Consider the following 18461-nt stretch of genomic DNA (forward strand, 5'->3'; position numbering starts at 1 on the left):
ATGGTATGTCACTCTCCATAAGGAGAAACGATACCTCTTAGACAACATGCTGAATGTGATGACAAGAATGGGGAAACAAACGTCCCATAGACTAGCCAAAAGGTTCAATGTGCACATCAAACAGACTTTAACCCCTTTACCCCTAAGGGTGGTCTGCATGTTAATGACAGGCCAATTTTTAAAAATTCTGACCACTGTCCCTTCACGAGGTTATAACTCTGGAACACTTCCATGGATCCAGGTGATTCTGACATTGTTTTCTCGTGACATATTGTACTTCATGACAATGGTAACATTTCTTTGATATGACTTGCGTTTATATGTGAAAAAAAAATTGGAAATTTGGCAAAAATTTAGAAAATTTCGCAATTTTCCAACTTTGAATTTTCAAGCCCTTAAATTACACAGATATGTCACACAAAATACTTAATAAGTAACATTTCCCACATGTCTACTTTACATCAGCATAATTTTGGAACCAAATTTTTTTTAGGGAGTCATAAGGGTTAAAAGTTGATCAGCGATTTCTCATTTTTACACCATTTTTTTAGGGACCACATCACATTTCAAGTCACTTTGAGGGGTCTATATGATAGAAAACACCGAAAAGTGACACCATTATAAAAACTACACCCCTCAAGGTACACAAAACCATATTCAAGAAGTTTATTAACCCTTCAGGTGCTTCACAGGAATTTTTGGAATGTTTAAAAAAAAATTTGAAAATTTAACTTTTTTTCACAAAAAAATTAATTCAGATCCAATTTTTTTTTTATTTTCCCAAGGGTAATAGGAGAAATTGGACCCCAAATGTTATTGTGCAATTTGTCCTGATTACGCTGATACCCCATGTGTGAGGATAAACCACTGTTTGGTCGAATGGCAGAGCTCGGAAGGGAGGGAGCGCCATTTGACTTTTCAATGCAAAATTGGCTGGAATTCAGATCAGGCGCCATGTCGCATTTGGAGAGCCCCTGATGTGCCTAAACAGTGGAAATCCCCCACAAATGACATTATTTTGGAAACTAGACCCTCCAAGGAACTTATCTAGATGTGTGGTGAGCACTTTGAACCCCCAAGGGCTTCACAGAAATTTATAACGCAGAGCCATAAAATTAAAAAAACATTTTTTCCACGAAAAGTATGCCGATACCCAATACATGGGGGTAAACCACTGTTTGGGCGCATGGCAGAGCTCGAAGGGAAGGAGCGCCGTTTGACTTTTTCAACGCAAAATTGGCTGGAATTGAGATCGGATGCTAGTCCCCCCAAGGAACTTATCTAGATGTGTGGTGAGAACTTTGAACCCCCAGGTGTTTCACTAAAGTTTATAATGCCTGTGCGTGAAAATAAAAAAAATCATATTTTTTTTCGAAAACATGATCTAAGAATCCCAATTTTTTATTTTCCTAACGGTAACAGGAGAAATTGGACCCCAAAAGTTGTTGTCCAATTTGTCCTGAATACGCTGATACCCCATATGTGGGAAAAAACAACTGTATAGATACATGTCGGGGCTCGGAAGGGAAGTAGTGATGTTTTGGAATGCAGCCTTTAATGGAATGGTCTGCAGGCATCATGTTGCATTTGGAGAGCCCCCGATGTGCCTAAATAGTGGAAACCCCCCCACAAATGACACTATTTTGGAAACTAGACCCCACAAGGAGCTTATCTAGATGTGTGGTGAGCACTTTGAACCCTCAAGGGCTTCAGAAAAGTTTATAACGTAGAGCCGTAAAAATTAAAAAAAAATCATATTTTTTCTACAAAAATGATCTTGTCGCCCCCAATTTTTTATTTTCCCAAGGGTAATAGAAGAAATTGGAGCCGTCATTCTCCCCTGCTTGTGCCGATTGCCGGTAGAGCAGGGGAGAATGATGAGAGCAGTGTTCAGCACCTGGCGCCCGGAAACAGCGCTTACTGTAGCGCTTCTTCCCTGGTGCCCGGCTTGTGGTACTGATGTGGCACACGCGTGCCACATGTGTGGCACAAGTATTACCCACACAGACACTGACATCTTCAGTACCGGAAATATCAGGACTTATGAAAGAGGCGTTATAGCGGGTTTTGCTGCTGTCACACACTAAAAGGCACTTTTTATTTAAAAAAAAATTGTTTTTGCATCACTATAGTTTGAGAGCTGTAATTTTTCCATACTTTGGCCCACAGAGTCATGTGAGGTCTTTTTTTTTTGCGGGACGAGTTGATATTTTTATTGGTACCATTTTCGGAAGCATGACATTTTTTATTCCAATTTTTGGGAGGCAGAATGAACAAAAACCAGCAAATCATGAATTTCTTTGGGGTGGCGTTTATACCGTTCCACGTGTGGTAAAACTGATAAAGCAGTTTTATTCTTCAGGTTAATACGATTACAGCGATACCTCATTTATCATTTTTTTTATGTTTTGGCTGGCGCATTTATTCAATAAAAACTATTTTATATTAAAAAAAAATTATTTTACATCGCTTTATTCTGAGAGCTATAACATTTAGATTTTTCCACTGATGGAGCTATATGGGGGCTTGTTTTCTTGTGGGACAAGATGACGTTTTCAGCGGTACCATGATTATTTACATTGTGTGCAGAATTATTAGGCAAGTTGTATTTTGATCACATGATACTTTTTATACATGTTGTTCTACTCTAAGCTGTTGAGGTTTGAGAACCAACTACCAATTAGGTAAATCAGGTGAGGTGCATCTCTGTAATGTGAGGAGGGGTGTTGTCTAATGATATCAAAACCCAATATAAGGTGTGCTTCATTATTAGGCAGGGCAGGGCAGGGAACAGGTAAGGTGCAGAAGTTTTTCAAACAATCATGCTTCTTGGTCAGTCATACTACATTATGCATTATTAATCTGCTTCTTATTTGTTTTAACTTCTGCCTTCTCACAACTCGCTTGCCCTTTAACACATTCTGGGCACTCTCTCTATATCCACCCCTCCCATCTCCCCTCTCCCCTCTCCCATGTATAACTCTGAGGCTGTACTGACATTTCTTACCCACTCCAAACCAGCCACTACCGCCATGCAGCACTCAAAACATTCATAAAAATCATCCCACCACCTGCTCTTTCTGTTTTTTCTCCTTCTACTAGTTGCAGGTGACATCTCCCCAAACCCTGGACCTTCCTCCACCAGCATACATTACTCTCCTCCAGCTACATATAGAAACCCTACTAATCTTATTGACATTCAGTGCATGCCTTCTCCTATTGCTTTCCACTGTGCTCTCTGGAATGCACGGTCTGTGTATAACAAACTAACTTACATTCACGATCTTTTCCTCTCTAATTCCCTTAACCTTCTGGCTATTACAGAAACCTGGATCCAACATTCAGACACCACCGCCGCTGCCGCTCTCTCGTTTAGTGGGCTGAAATTTTCACATACCACCAGACCTGAGAACAGGCAGGGTGGAGGTGTTGGTTTACTCCTTTCATCACAATGTGCTTTTCAGGTCATTCCCCCGTTTCCCTCACTTACATTTCCTTCCTTTGAAGTCCACGCCGTCAGACTCTTTAAGCCCTTCTCCTTGCCGGTGGCGGTTGTTTATCGCTCTCCAGGCTCCTCCCGCCTGTTTCTAGACCACTTTGCCACCTGGCTTACTCACTTTCTATCCTGTGACATCCCCACACTTATCATGGGAGACTTTAACATCCCCATCAATGATCCCCTCTCCCAATCTGCCTCATCTTCTCTCTCTAACTTCTTCATTCAACCTCACAGTTTACTAATTCTCCTACGCATGAGGACGGGAATACTCTGGACCTGGTTTTCTCGCGTCCCGTATCGCTGCACGACTTTACTAAGTCCACTCTGCCGTTCTCGGACCACAACCTTCTTTCCTTCTCTGTCAAGAATTGTCTCCTCACCCGGGACACCCCCACTTACCACACTTATCGGAATACACGTACCATTAATACCCAGCAGCTTATGGACAATTTCCACACATCTTTAGCCCCCATCTCCTCCCTCTCCTGTCCAGACTTAGCATTGTCACACTTCAATAATACACTGAAGAATGCCCTAGATGAAGCAGCACCTTCTACACGCAGAAAGACCCGACACAGACAACGGCAGCCCTGGCACACTATGCAAACACGCTTTCTTCCGCGCTGCTCAAGGTGTGCAGAGCGGCAGTGGAGAAAATCTCTCTTAGCAGAAGACTTCATCCACTATAAGTTCATGCTCAAAACCTATAACTCTGCCCTTTCTCTGGCCAAACAATCCTACTTCACCACCCTCATTACCTCACTGTCCAACAACCCAAAACGACTTTTTGAAACCTTAAACTCCCTCCTGAAACCTAAAGTACAGGCCCCCATCTCCAATCTCAGTGGTGAAGATCTGGCCACTTATTTCCTAGAAAAAATCAACTACATCCATCAGGATATCTCAGCCCAATCTCATCAGTGCCTGGATCCCCTTCCCCGCCGCACCTCAAGCTCATTAGACATCTTTGAGCCTGTTTCAGAAGAAGAAGTTTCCAAGCTCCTCACTTCTGCTCGGCCTACAACCTGCAATAGTGACCCCATTCCTTCACCTCTCCTGCAGTCTCTCTCACCAGTGGTCACCACTCACCTGACTAAAATATTTAACCTCGCTCTTTCCTCAGGCATCTTTCCCTCCTCATTTAAACATGCCATCATTACCCCTTTACTTAAAAAGCTATCTCTGGACCAGAACTGCATGGCTAACTACAGACCTGTCTCAACCTTTCCTTCATCTCTAAACTCCTGGAACGCTTGGTCCACTCCAGTCTAATCCGCTATCTCTCGGATAACTCTCTTCTTGACCCCTTACAATCTGGTTTTCGTTCTTTACACTCCACTGAAACTGCCCTCACTAAAGTCTCTAATGATCTAATAACAGCTAAATCCAAAGGTCATTATTCTCTGCTGATTCTCCTGGATCTATCTGCCGCATTTGATACTGTGGATCACCATGCTCCGCTCCATAGGCCTCAAGGAAACAGCTCTCTCCTGGTTCTCCTCCTACCTCTCTGACCGCTCCTTCACTGTATCTTTTGCCGGCTCCTCTTCCTCTCCTCGTCCCCTTATTATCGGGGTTCTGCAGGGCTCAGTCCTGGGCCCCCACCTCTTCTCTCTATACACTGCCCCTATTGGACAAACAATCAGCAGATTTGGGTTCCAGTACCATCTCTATGCTGATGACACCCAATTAACTTCTTCCCCCGACATCACCCCTATCCTAATTCAAAATACCAAGGAGTCTGTCTGCTGTCTCTAACATCATGTCCTCCCTCTATCTGAAACTAAATTTCTCCAAAACTGAACTACTTGTGTTTCTCCCTTCTACTAACCTTACTCTACCCAACATCGAAATTACCCTAGAGGGTTCAACCATAACTCCCAAACAGCATGCCCGCTGTCTTGGGGTCATATTCGATACTGAACTTTCCTTTACTCCCTATATCCGATCACTCACTCGCTCCTGTCACCTGCATCTTAAAAACATCTCCAGAATCCGACCTTTTCTCACCTGTGAAACTGCTAAGACTCTTAATATTGCTCTTATTCATTCTCGTCTGGACTACTGCAACTCTCTTCTGATCGGTCTCCCTCTTTCCAAACTTTCTCCTCTCCAATCCATCTTGAATGCGGCAGCCAGGGTCATATTTCTGTCCAGCCGCTTCACCGATGCCTCCATCTTGTGCCAGTCATTACACTGGCTACCCATTCGCTACAGGGTCCAGTATAAACTCATCTCTCTCACCCACAAAGCTCTCCACAGTTCTCCACCGCCTATCGCCCTACACGTGCCCTCCATTCTACAAATGACATAAGACTAACATCCCCCGTAATCCGAACCTCGCACCTCCGTCTCCAAGACTTCTCTCATGCTGCGCCAGCTCTCTGGAATACACTTCCCCAGACGATCAGACCGATACCTAGCCCCGACCTATTCAAGCGCGCTTTAAAAACCCATCTCTTCAAACAAGCCTACCACATCAACTACTCCCACATCAACTACTCAGTAAACTAACTTTGTCCTGTTCCCTCCTTCCAAATATTATCTGCATGTGAATCTGCACCCTACTATTCATCTGTCTCCACACCCTCCATGCGATAACTGCACTTGATACTTGACTATTGCACTTAAACACAAGGGCTGATGACCGGATCATGCAGCTTTATATGAAAATCCCCATTTAGTATAATTGCCAGACCTGAAATAACAAGCACTTTTCACCTATTGTGTCCCCCCATTTCCTTGTAGATTGTAAGCTTGCAAGCAGGGACCTCACCCCTAATGTCACTGTTTAAATTGTCTTAACTTGTACTGAATTTATTGTCTGTACATGTCCCCGCTTAATTGTAAAGTGCTGCGGAATATGTTGGCGCTATATAAATAAAAATTATTATTATAGGCAACTTCCTTTCCTTTGGCAAAATGGGTTAGAAGAGAGATTTAACGGCTTTGAAAAGTCCAAAATTGTGAGATATCTTGCAGAGGGATGGAGCAGTCTTGAAATTGCCAAACTTTTGAAGCGTGATCAATGAACAATCAAGCTTTCATGGTAAATAGCCAACAGGGTTACAAGAAGCATGTTGGGCAAAAAAGGCGCAAAATAACAGCCCATGAATTGAGGAAAATCAAGAGTGAAGCTGCCAAGATGCCATATGCCATCAGTTTTGCCATATTTCAGAGCTGCAACTTTACTGGAGTAACAAAAAACACAAAGTGTGCGATACTCAGGGACATGGCCAAGGTAAGGAAGGCTGAAAAACGACCACCTTTGCACAAGATAAAACGTCAAGACTGGGCCAAGAAATATCTTAAGACTGACTCTTAAAAGGATTTATGGACTGATGAATTGAGAGTGACTCTTGAGTGGCCCCTGATGGATGGATCAGTAAAGGGTAGAGAGTTCCACTCCGACTCAGATGCCAGCAAGGTGGAGGTGGGGTACTGGTATGAAAAACATGATTTTCATGCAGGACAATGCTCCATCACATGCCACCAACTACTCCACAGCATGGCTGGCCAGTAAAGGTCTCAAAGAAGAAAAAATAATGACATGGCCCCCTTGTTCACCTGATCTGAACCCTATAGAGAACCTGTGGTCCCTCATAAAATGTGAGATCTACAGGGAGGGAAAACAGTACACCTCTCGGGACAGTGTCTGGGAGGCTGTGATGGCTGCTGAGCGCAATGTTGATCGTAAACAGATCAAGCAACTGACAGAATCTATGGATGGAAGGCTGTTAGTGTCATCATAAAGAAAGCTGGCTATATTAGTCACTAATTTTTGAGGGTTTTGTTTTTGCATGTCAGAAATGTTTATTTCTAAATTTTGTGCAGTTATATTGGTTTACCTGGTGAAAAACAAGTGAGATGGGAATATATTTGGTTTTATTTAAGTTACCTAATAATTCTGCACAGTAATAGTTATCTGCGCAAACAGATATCCTCCTAAGATAGCCAGATCTAAAAAAAAAAAAATACCACTCCAACTTCCAAAAATATTAATCTTTGATGTTTAGGAGTCTTTTGGGTTGATTGAGAACATAGTTATTGATCAATAATAAAAATAATCCTCTAGAATGTAACTTGCCTAATAATTCCGCACATAGTGTATATCCGTTTTCTTGGCTGTGTGTTACTCCACTTTTTGTTCGGCGGTATGATGATAAAGAATTGTGTTTTGCCTTTTTTTTTATGATGTTGACTAAAGAGGTTAACTACTGGGACAGTTTTATAGGGCGGGTCATTACGGATGCGGGGATACCAAATATGTGTACTTTTATTGTTTAGATTTCTTTTCATTTAAATATTTATTTAGTGAGAGAATAAATATTGATTTTGTTATTATTTTTTAAAATATTTTTTCAAATGTTTCTTTAAAAAAAATTTTTATACATTTTTATTTTTGACACTTTGTCCCACTATGGGACACTCATTTTTTGCAGGCTGAACGCTTCTATAGCATGCAAATCTGCATGCTATAGAAGCTGTCAGCGCTGCAGCTTCTATACACTGGCCTTAGAGACTTCCTGACATGCACTGCACATGACAGGAAGTCTCTCAGCTCTGGAGACCAAGATGTCGTCATGACGACATCGGGTCTTCAAGGCAGCGATTGGGACCCCGCGTGATGCCGCGGGGTCTCCGATCCAAAGGCAGAGAGGGGCTATTAGCCCCTCTGCCAGCTCCAGAACGCTGCAATCATGTGTGGTCGTAGTGTTCCGGGGGTTAAAGTGACAGACTCAGCTGACACCCGGCCCCGATCGGCCGCATACCACCCGTGTGCGCAGCTGATCGGCTATGACGCACTATCCCATCCATGGTCATACGGGCCCAACCCACATGGACAAGATAGTATGTTGGATGTCAGAAAGGGGTTAAAAATACTTTTTTTTTAAAGATCTGTTAATATGTCAAACAGCATAAAAGGGTTTGTTAGGCAGTGTGTTTATAAAGGAATACAGAAAATCTGTTAAAGACTCATACAGTGGGGATAAAAGTATTTAGTCAGCCACCAATTGTGAAAGTTCTCCGGCCTCTTTCACACTTCCGAAAAAACAGGATCCAGCAAATTTTTCTGCTGGATCCTGTTTTTTCCCATAGACTTGTACTAGCGACGGATTATGACGGATAGCCATCCGTTTCATCCGTCGTGCACTGGATCCATAGGAAAATTGCTGTCCGTTGGGCGGAGACAACGTACAGAGGAACGTTTTTTCTGCACGTCGGAAAATCGCTCAGCGACGGATCCTGTGCTGCCCGTCGTTGGCTATAATGGAAGCCTATGGACGCAGGATCCGTCGCTGACTGTCAAAAGCAGGAATCCAGCGACGGGTTCCATCTTTTGAAACTGAGCACGCATGGAAGAATTTCCAGTCAGGGAAATTCTCTCTCGCTTGCTCTCTCTCTCTCTTTTTACTATTGATGCTGCCTATGCAGCATCAATAGTAACAAGATATAATGTAAAAAAAAAATAAAAAAATCGCAATATTCTTACCTTCCGGCATCCCGCGCAGCATTACCGATGCTTATGAAGCTCCCGGCAGCTAGCGTTCCCAGTAATGCATTGCGAAATGACCCGATGATGTCGTGGTCTTTCGAGACCGCTACGTCATCAGAGGTCATTGCACACAAGGTATTACTGGGAATGCCAGCTGCCGGGAGCATCGCGAACATCGGTAACGCTGCGCGGGACGCTGGATGGTAAGAATATTGCAATTTTTTAAAATTATTCTTAACCTGGGTTGTGTATGCGTTTTCGCATCGGAAAACCGCTGCGAAGGTGCATACACAACAGGTGCATATAGCCTCGACTGGTCCGTTAGAAAATCAAGCCCAGTGCACCTGTTTTTTACAATCTGCACAGGATCCGTCATTTCAACATTTTGACGGATCCTGTGCAGATTGTAAAAACGGAAGTGTGAAAGAGGCCTTAAAAAGATAAGAGAGGTCAGTAATTGACATCATAGGTAGAGTTTGAGAGTCAAAATGAGAAAACAAATCCAGAAAATCACCTTGTCTGATTTTGCAAGATTTATTTTGCAAATTATGGTGGAAAATAAGTATTTGGTCACCTAAAAACATGCAAGATTTCTGGCTCTCACAGAATTGTAACTTCTTTAAGATGCTCCTCTATCCTCCACTCTTTACCTGTAGTAATGGCAACTGTTTGAACTTGTTATCAGTATAAAAGACACCTGTCCACAACCTTAAACAGTCACACTCCAAACTCTACTATGGTGAAGACCAAAGAGCTGTTGAAGGACACCAGAAACAAAATTGTAGCCTTGCACCAGGCTGGGAAGGCTGAATCTGCAATAGGCAAGCAGCTTAGTGTGATGAAATCAACTGTGGGAGCAATAATAAGAAAATGGAAGACATACAAGACCACTGATAATCTCCCTTGATCTGGCGCTCCACACAAGATCTCACACCGTGGGGTCAAAATGATCACAAGAATGGTGAGCAAAAATCCCAGATCCACATGGGGGACCTAGTGAATGACCTGCATAGAGCTGGGACCACCGTAACAAATGCTACCATCAGTAACACACTACGCCGCCAGGGACTCACATCCTTCAGTGCCACATGTGTCCCCTTGCTTAAGCCAGTACATGTCCGGGCTCGTCTGAAGTTTGCTAGAGAGCATTTGGACTATCCAGAAGAGTATTGGGAGAATGTCATATGGTCTAATGAAACCAAAGTAGAACTGTTTGGTAGAAACAAAACTCATCGTGTTTGGAGGAGACAGAATGCTGACTTGAATCCAAAAAACACCATACCTACTGTGAAGCATGGGGTGGCAACTTCATCCTGTGGGCCTGTTTCCCTGCAAAGGGACCAGGACGACTGATCCGTGTACATGAAAGAATGAGTGGGGCCATGTATCGTGATATTTTGAGTGCAAACCTCCTTCCATCAGCAAGGGTATTGAAGATGAAACGTGGATGGGTCTTTCAGCATGATAATGATCCCATGCACACTGCCAGGGCAAAGGAGCAGTGGCTTCATAAGACGCATATGAAGGTCCTGGAGTAGCCTAGTTAGTCTCCAGATCTCAACCACATAGAAAACCTTTAGAGGGAGTTGAAAGTCCGTGTTGCCCAGCGACAGGCCCAAAACATCACTGCTCTAGAGGAGATCTGAATGGAGAAATGGGCCAACATAACACCAACAGTTTGTGCCAACATTGTGAAGACTTACAGAAAACGTTTGACCTCTGTCATTGCCAACAAAGAATATATAACAAAATATTGAGATGAACTTTTGTTAATGACCAAATACTTATTTTCCACCATAATTTGCAAAATAAATCTTTCCAAATCAGACAAGGTGATTTTCTGGATTTGTTTTCTCATTTTGACTCTCATAGCTCTGGTCTACCTATGATGTCAATTGCAAGTCTCTCTCATCTTCTTAAGTGGGAGAACTTGCACAATTGGTGGCTGACTAAATACTTTTTTCCCCACTGTAGCAGCTGCATAATTGAGGACATTATACAGCAGTAGTGAGCTTTCATGAAATAAATCATGCTCTGAGGCGAAGTCAAAGACTTGATATGGAGACCATCATCATGGTTTTGTGTCTCCCTCTACCTGTTTTCTCTCCCTGCTCCTCATTCATACAGTTATATGAAAAAGTTTGGGCACCCCTATTAATCTTAAGCTTAATGTTTTATAAAAATTGTTTTTTTTGCAACAGCTATTTCAGTTTCATATATCTAATAACTGTTGAACACATTAATGTTTCTGACTTGAAATGAGGTTTATTGTACTAACAGAAAATGTGCAATCTGCATTCAAACAAAATTTGAGTTGAAAGAACATTTTTGCAGGAAAAACGTGTTTTTTAATTTTCCTGGTCTCTACGCTATAAACTTCTAAGAAGCACCTGAGGATTCAACATGCTCACCACACATCTAGATACATTCCTTGAGGGGTTTATTTTTCAAAATAGGTTCACTTGCGGGGGTTTCCACTGTATGGGAACATCAGGGGCTTTCCAACCGTGAAAGACCAACCAATTTTGGGTTCAAAAAAGTTAAACAGCACTCCTTCCCTTCTGAGCCCTGCCATGCGCCCAAACAATAGTTTTCCCCCACATACGGGGTATCAGCGCACTCAGGAGAAATTGTACAATAAGTTTTGGGGTTTATTTTCTCCTGTTACACTTGTGAAAATAAATAAAATTGGTCCAAAAATATAATTTTTGTGAAAAAAAAAGTTAAATGTTCATTTTTTTCCTTTCATATTGCTTCAGTTGCTTGAAGCACTTGAAGGGCTAATACACTTCTTGAAGGTGTTTTTGAGCACGTTGAAGGGTGCAGTTTTCAGAATTCTGTCACTTTTAGGTATTTTCTGCCATATAGGCCCCTCAAAGTCACTTCAAATGTGATGTGGTCCGTAAAGAAAAATGTTTCGTAAATTTTGTTGGAAAAATTAGAAATTGCTGGTCATCTTTTAACCCTTCTAACTTCCTAACCAAAAAATTATGTTTCAAAAATTGTGCTTATGTAAAGTAGACATGTGGGAAATGTTATCTATTAACTATTTTATGTGACATAACTCTCTGGTTTAAGGGAATAAAAATTAAAAGTTTGAAAATTGCTAAATTTTTAAAATGTTCTCCAAATCACTGATATTTCACGAATAACCGCAAGTTATAGTGAACAAATCTTTAAATTATCATGAAGTACAATATGTAATGGAAAAACAGTCTTAGAATCATTGGGATCCATTGAAGTTTTCCAGAGTTATTACCATATAAAGTGACACCGGTCAGGATTGTCAAATTTGGCTCAGTTATGAAGGTGAAAACAGGTTTGGGGATGAAGGGGTTAAAAACACCTACACTCTTTTTTTTTACTTACTAACAAGTTGCATGCCCTGTCACATATTAAGAACACAAAATAAAGCATGCATATATATGACTTTTTTGCTTATTATTACATATGGGAAACCTATTAACCCTTAACCGACAATCAACGTATATGTGCGGTGCAAAGTTGGTAGCGGGTGTATGGAGTGGGCTCACAGGGCAAGCTTACCCCATATCCGACAGGTAATGGCTGAATGCTACTGCCAGGATCTGCCTCTAAGGGCTCCTTTTCACTTGCGAGACATACGTCCGTGTCTCGCAGGTTAAAACCCTCTTCTGGCGCCGGCACTCCAGAGCGGAGTGTGCGGCCACATAGCAACACATGGAGCTGCACGCTCCGCTCCCAAGTGCCTGCGCCAGAAGAGGGTTTTAACCTGCGAGACACGGCCGTATGTCTCGCAAGTGAAAAGGAGCCCTAACAGCCGCAGTTGGAGTGGAACACCGCCTGAGAATGTTAACCTGTTATTTGCCACTGTTAAACTCTGCCAGTGGCACTAATAACATGCTGGCATGGGGGCGCGCTATTCTATGCACCAAATGACCTGCCTGTGATGTCATCACAGGGCAGGGGGCTGATGAAGGAGCTCTTTTCAAACTCAACCTGTGGCTGGGCTTCAAGGGAGACTGATTACTGTGGTATTGCTATATATAGCAAAATCAATCAATCACTGGTTCAAGTCCACTAAGGCTATGTGCACATATTGCGTATTTGCTTGCAGACATTTTTGCAAGGTTTCTGCATATCTTGGCAGAAAAACACATCTCAAAACACGTACGTTTTTGCATGCATTTTTGTAAATCCATAGAGCTAAATAAAGATATATTATTAAAAAAGAAAACAAGTGTGATGTAATTTCCTTGTTCAACCTCTTCAGCCAGATACCCTCATTAATATTAAATAAAAACACACGCACTCAGTCACAAGCCTATGTAGTAGCATTAACATAATTAACCTACATATGCTGTAACAAAACAGCAACTGTTAGAAATCTACGTGAAATGCAATATGCTTATTTTCAAAAAAATTTTTTTAATTGTGTGGGCTCCCGCACAATTTTCATAACCAGCAAAGGGAAAGCTGATGGCTGATGTTAATATTCTAGGAAGGAGCCAATAGCCGAAGGTTCCCAGGCTATTAATATCTCACAGCTGTGCCTGTACTGGCTAGTTAACAGGGGAACCCCATAAAAAAATTGACATAGGGTCCCCTTATAAAATCGAACCAGCAAAGGCTGGGCAGACAGCTGCGGGCTAGTATTAACCCCTTCACGCCGCGGCCCTTTTTCGTTTTTGCGTTTTCGTTTTTCGCTCCCCTCCTTCCCAGAGCCATAACTTTTTTATTTTTCGGTCAATATTGTCATGTGAGGGCTTATTTTTTGCGGGACGAGTTGTACATTTGAACGACACCATTGGTTTTACCATGTCTTGTACTAGAAAATGGGAAAAAAATTCCAAGTGTGGTGACTTTTTTGTGAGGGGGGTTATTTAAACTTTTATATTTCTTTTATTTTTTTCACATTTTTTAAAACTTTTTTTTAACTTTTGCCATGCTTCAATAGCCTCCATGAGAGGCTAGAAGCTGGCACCACTCGATCAGCTCAGCTACATAACAGCGATCATCAGATCGCTGCTACGTAGCTGAAATGCAGGCTTGCTATGAGCGCCGACCACAGGGGGGCGCTCACAGCAGGCCGGTCTCAAGGACCTCTATGGTTACCATCCTGATGCATTGCCCACGCTCGATCATGTGACAGGGGTCGGCGATGCGCTCATTTCCGGCCGCAAGCGGTAGTTAAATGCCGCTGTCACCGTTTGACAGCGGCATTTAACAGGTTAATAGCGGCGGGTGATCGCGATTTCCCCCGCCGCTATTGCACGCACATGTCAGCTGTACAAAACAGCTGACATGTCGCGACTTTGATGTGGGCTCACCGCCGGAGCCCACATCAAAGGGGGAGACACGACATGCGCCGAACTAGTACGGCGCATGTCGTGAAGGGGTTAATAGCCTGGGAAGGGGCCATCGATATAGGTCCCCCCAGGCTAAAAACATCAGCTGTCAGCCGCCCCAGAAATGTCATTCTGGCACTTAGCCTCGCTCTTCCCAATTGGCCTGTAGCAGTGGCAAGTGGGGTTCATATTTGCGGGGTTTATGTCACCTTTGTATTGTCACGTGACATGAAGCCCACAGGTTAGTAATGGAGAGGCGTCTATAAGACACCTATCCATTAGTAATTCTATAGTTACATGGTAAATAAATACATGGCCAGAATAAAGTCCTTTATTTGAAATAACCACACAGACTCCTTTATTGAATCTAGATTTACCATACTTACTGAACGCCTAATCCACGACACCCTTGTTTCCTGCAAACAATCAAAAAGTAAAAAACCAACATATAATACTATCCTGTCCAACGTAGTCCATTTAATACCGAGTGTCCCACGGCGATCTCACATGTAGAACAGTCACATCGGAAGATGTGACCGCTCTCCCAGGCCTCCGGCGATACACTGACTGGAGTTAATCGCTCCAGCGGTGTATCACTGAGCTGCCATGAGAGTTCACCGGAGTTCATCAGCTTCGGTGCTCTCACTAACAGCACTACCGCTGTGTGAGAATTTTCCCACGCAGCGATGCCATAAGGGAGAGCATCGGAGCTGATCATTTGTTGAACACCGGTGAACTCTCACGGCGGCTCAGTGATACACTGCGGGAGCGATTACCTCCTGTCAGTGTATTGCCGGTGGCCGGTGAGATCAATGTGGGACACTCGATATTAAACGGACTACGGCGGAAAGGTGAGCATTTGATGGTTTATCATTTTTGATTGTTTGCAGGAGACACGGGCATCAGGCGTTCAGTGAGAATGTATTGTGTATGTGAAAATGTATGCAATTATGTAAATGTTTTGATTTAAAATTGAACACAGGCGTCGGATGACGAGACTATTCTCCCATCATCGGCTCATGCTGTCTCTGTTATATGAGACAAAAGACGTAGCGGGATGGGAGTAGAAGTCCCATCAGACGATGCCCAAGTCCAATCACTATAGGCTGTTCGTCACATGGGTACACACACACAGACACACACATATTCTCTGCCCACATACATAGACACACACACATTCTCCGCCCACACACTCCTCCTCCTTCTGACATGATTTCCTTCTGACAATACGCAAAGTTTTTGTCAGCAAATCTACAGCGAATATGCAGCAAATATGCAAACCTTTTTATACCTGCGTTTTTGCTGCAGATTTGACTGACTCAATTGAAGTCAATGAGTCAAAAATGCTGCAGAAACGTAAAAAGAATTGACATGCTGCAGAAAATAAAATGCTGCAAATAAGGATGGAATTTTACTGATCATGTGCACAGCACTTCAGGATTGTCATTGAATTACCTTGCTTTAGCATTCCATTGTGTTTTTGTAGTCATTAACCCGCATAAAAAACGCTGTGAAACGCATCAAAAACTCATCTTGTGCACATAGCCTAAAGGGACCAATAAATGCAGTAAAAACTAAAAATAAAAAAAGTTTAAAAAAATTTGAAAAAAATAAAATATATACAAGTTTGCATTACCCCCATTTTCTCCTAATAATAATAATAATAATAAAACACACGTAATATGACCGTGTCCAGAAAAGTCCAATCTATCAAAATGTAAAAATAATTAATCTAATCCGAAAAACAAGAAAATTCTAACAGCCAATATTGTGATTTTTTTGGTGTCACAATACTGAAACAAATGCTGTAACAATCGTTCAAAATGTCATAACTATAATAAAATGTTATCAATAAAAACTATGTGTTGTCCCACAAAAATAAGCCATGACATGACTCCATCGACGGAAAAATTAACATGTTATTGGTCTCGTAAAATGGAGACACATTATAATTTTTTTTCACCATTAAAATAATAATAATAAAAAAGTGTATTGCACGTAAAAATTTTTATCCCCGTTTTTCAGCACACTATATGGTAAAATGAATGCTGTCATTCAAAGGTACAACTGTTCCTGCAAAAAAAATGTTCATTCATCTATGTGAACAGAAAAAAAATTGCTTTTGGAAGAAGGAAAGGAAAAAATGAAAATTAAAAAAATGGAAATTGGCCATGACGAGTTGTTAAGTTAAACCTTTCTCGATCAATTTTCCAATACATTTTAGTAGATTAAAAATAATAATACAGGAGAACACCACAGAAGATGGAAAGGGATACACCTATTGTCAGTAAAGACACAAGACTATGAATATCAAGAGAGAAAGCTACAGGCCATATATACAGGGATCACCTTGAAAAATTCAATACTTTATTTGGTACAACAAAAAAACTAAACAACACTTGATGGGCTTCTTTAAACCATATCAGAGATTAACTTCTTCTAGTCTGCCCGTAGACTTATGTCCAGACAATCCACACTTTACCCTGCATTGATGTTCTAAAACTCAATGTAGTGTAACCAGCTTGCACAAGATCATGAAGCTGTGGGAGTGGCAAGCTGCCTGTCAAACACAGCCAGAATTCCCAGGAAGAAGATACACATTTTATTATTAAGTTTACCTTCTCAATCTCTGTATAGACCACAATGAACCAGTGCCTGTGTATACAGATTAGGAAGCAGTAGAATTTACCTTGCTCCCTTCTCCAGACCCAGTGAATGTTACCACTGGCTGAAGGCAGAGAGCCGGAGCTGCTGGATCCTAGGAGAGCCACACAGTTCTGATATGCAGGCAGGAGGATGAAATTCGTAGAGAAAATCGGCAGTAATATCAATACGTTAAAATGTGTTTTAAGACCTCATGGGGGGCATCCTCCCTCCAAATTTATTTTTTGTAATTGTACTCACCTCTAAATAATTCAGAACTTTCAGGGGTCGACAATCACATAAATTTGTATTTCCATTCATCACAGAGCTTAATACTTCTTTCAGATCAGATATTCCGTAGAAAGGTAAACTGCCAGTCATGCCCTCAATCTCAACATGGTCGATAATATTTGATGAGCCTAAAAAGCAAATAAAGAGCAAACTTCACTTTAGATAATTTCATGGATCTATCCTACCATTGTTTAAAAGTTATAAGTTATAAAAGAGTTTAGAACTTAAATATGAGGGGGCACTGGTGAAAAAAACTTTAGGAAATCAATAACATAAAAGGAATTGTCCTGCATTAGATAAATAAGTATTCTTTTTTTCCCAAAAACAGTACCACTCTTGATTATGGGTTTACTGCAGCTCCGTATCATTAACCTGATTTGAACAATCAAGAAGTATTATTGTTCTTGGTAACACTCCACATTTCAGGTACGACAGTTGTACAAATTATAAAGAACGTATAGAATCTAAAGTTAAAGTACAATATATGTGTCACAGCACTGTTGCATGATGTCCCGAGGCTAGGGGTTCCTTCCTTATAGGGACATGAAATCAGACACTGCGGTCTTCTGGCCCCTCTCTGTCACAGTATATCCATGACAGTACCCCCTTTTCTAAGAGGGACCTCCGGAACCTCAGGGCTTTGTCCATCGGTGTTCCGCATGAAAAGACCAGATCAACCTGATCGCATGAAGATCAGATGCTGGTACTCACATTCTCTCTTCAGGATGGTAACTCTTCCAGTGTACCAGATACTGAAGATTCTGATGAACCCAGCGAGAATCAATGATCTTTAGCTATACAAAATTCCAAATTCCCATCAACAATGAACGAGGATGGAGGTTGTGGTGATGCTTCTGAGGACGAAATGTATTTTTTGAGTAGAGACCGGTGAAACACATTATGAAGCCTTAAAGTTGGTGGCAAAGCAAGGCGGAGTGCTACAGGATTGACGACGGCCACAATCTTATAAGGACCAATGAACCTGGGACCAAGTTTCCAAGGACAACCACACCAAATCACCAACACACAGGTCTGGAGCCACCAAATGTCTCCGATCAGCAACACACTTCTATTTAGACCTCATCTTCTTCAAATTATTCAGAACCCCTTGCCACACAGATGGACTAGGTGATGAAAACCATTTCTCTTCAGGTATTCCTGAAGAAAGATTCTTTTTAAACGAACAGAATGGAGATGAAACCTG

At 41.8% G+C, this 18461-nt stretch overlaps 1 protein-coding gene across 8 annotated transcripts in view; it reads right to left on the reverse strand.

Annotated features, from left to right (window-relative positions):
* The window catches only part of PMS1 (PMS1 homolog 1, mismatch repair system component), a 439606-nt gene that overhangs the window by 17574 nt on the left and 403571 nt on the right, over positions 1–18461 (reverse strand). For all 8 annotated transcript variants that reach the window (XR_011314688.1, XM_069733861.1, XM_069733857.1 and 5 more), the window contains one exon: positions 17228–17385. Coding sequence is in view for 7 of the 8 variants with exons in the window: in XM_069733861.1 (XP_069589962.1) it covers positions 17228–17385 (158 nt within the window). In the remaining variant the exon portion in view is untranslated. The remainder of the gene's footprint in view (positions 1–17227; positions 17386–18461) is intronic.

Source organism: Ranitomeya imitator, chromosome 7 (assembly GCF_032444005.1).
Source record: "Ranitomeya imitator isolate aRanImi1 chromosome 7, aRanImi1.pri, whole genome shotgun sequence".
Classification (NCBI taxonomy): Eukaryota; Metazoa; Chordata; class Amphibia; order Anura; family Dendrobatidae; genus Ranitomeya; species Ranitomeya imitator.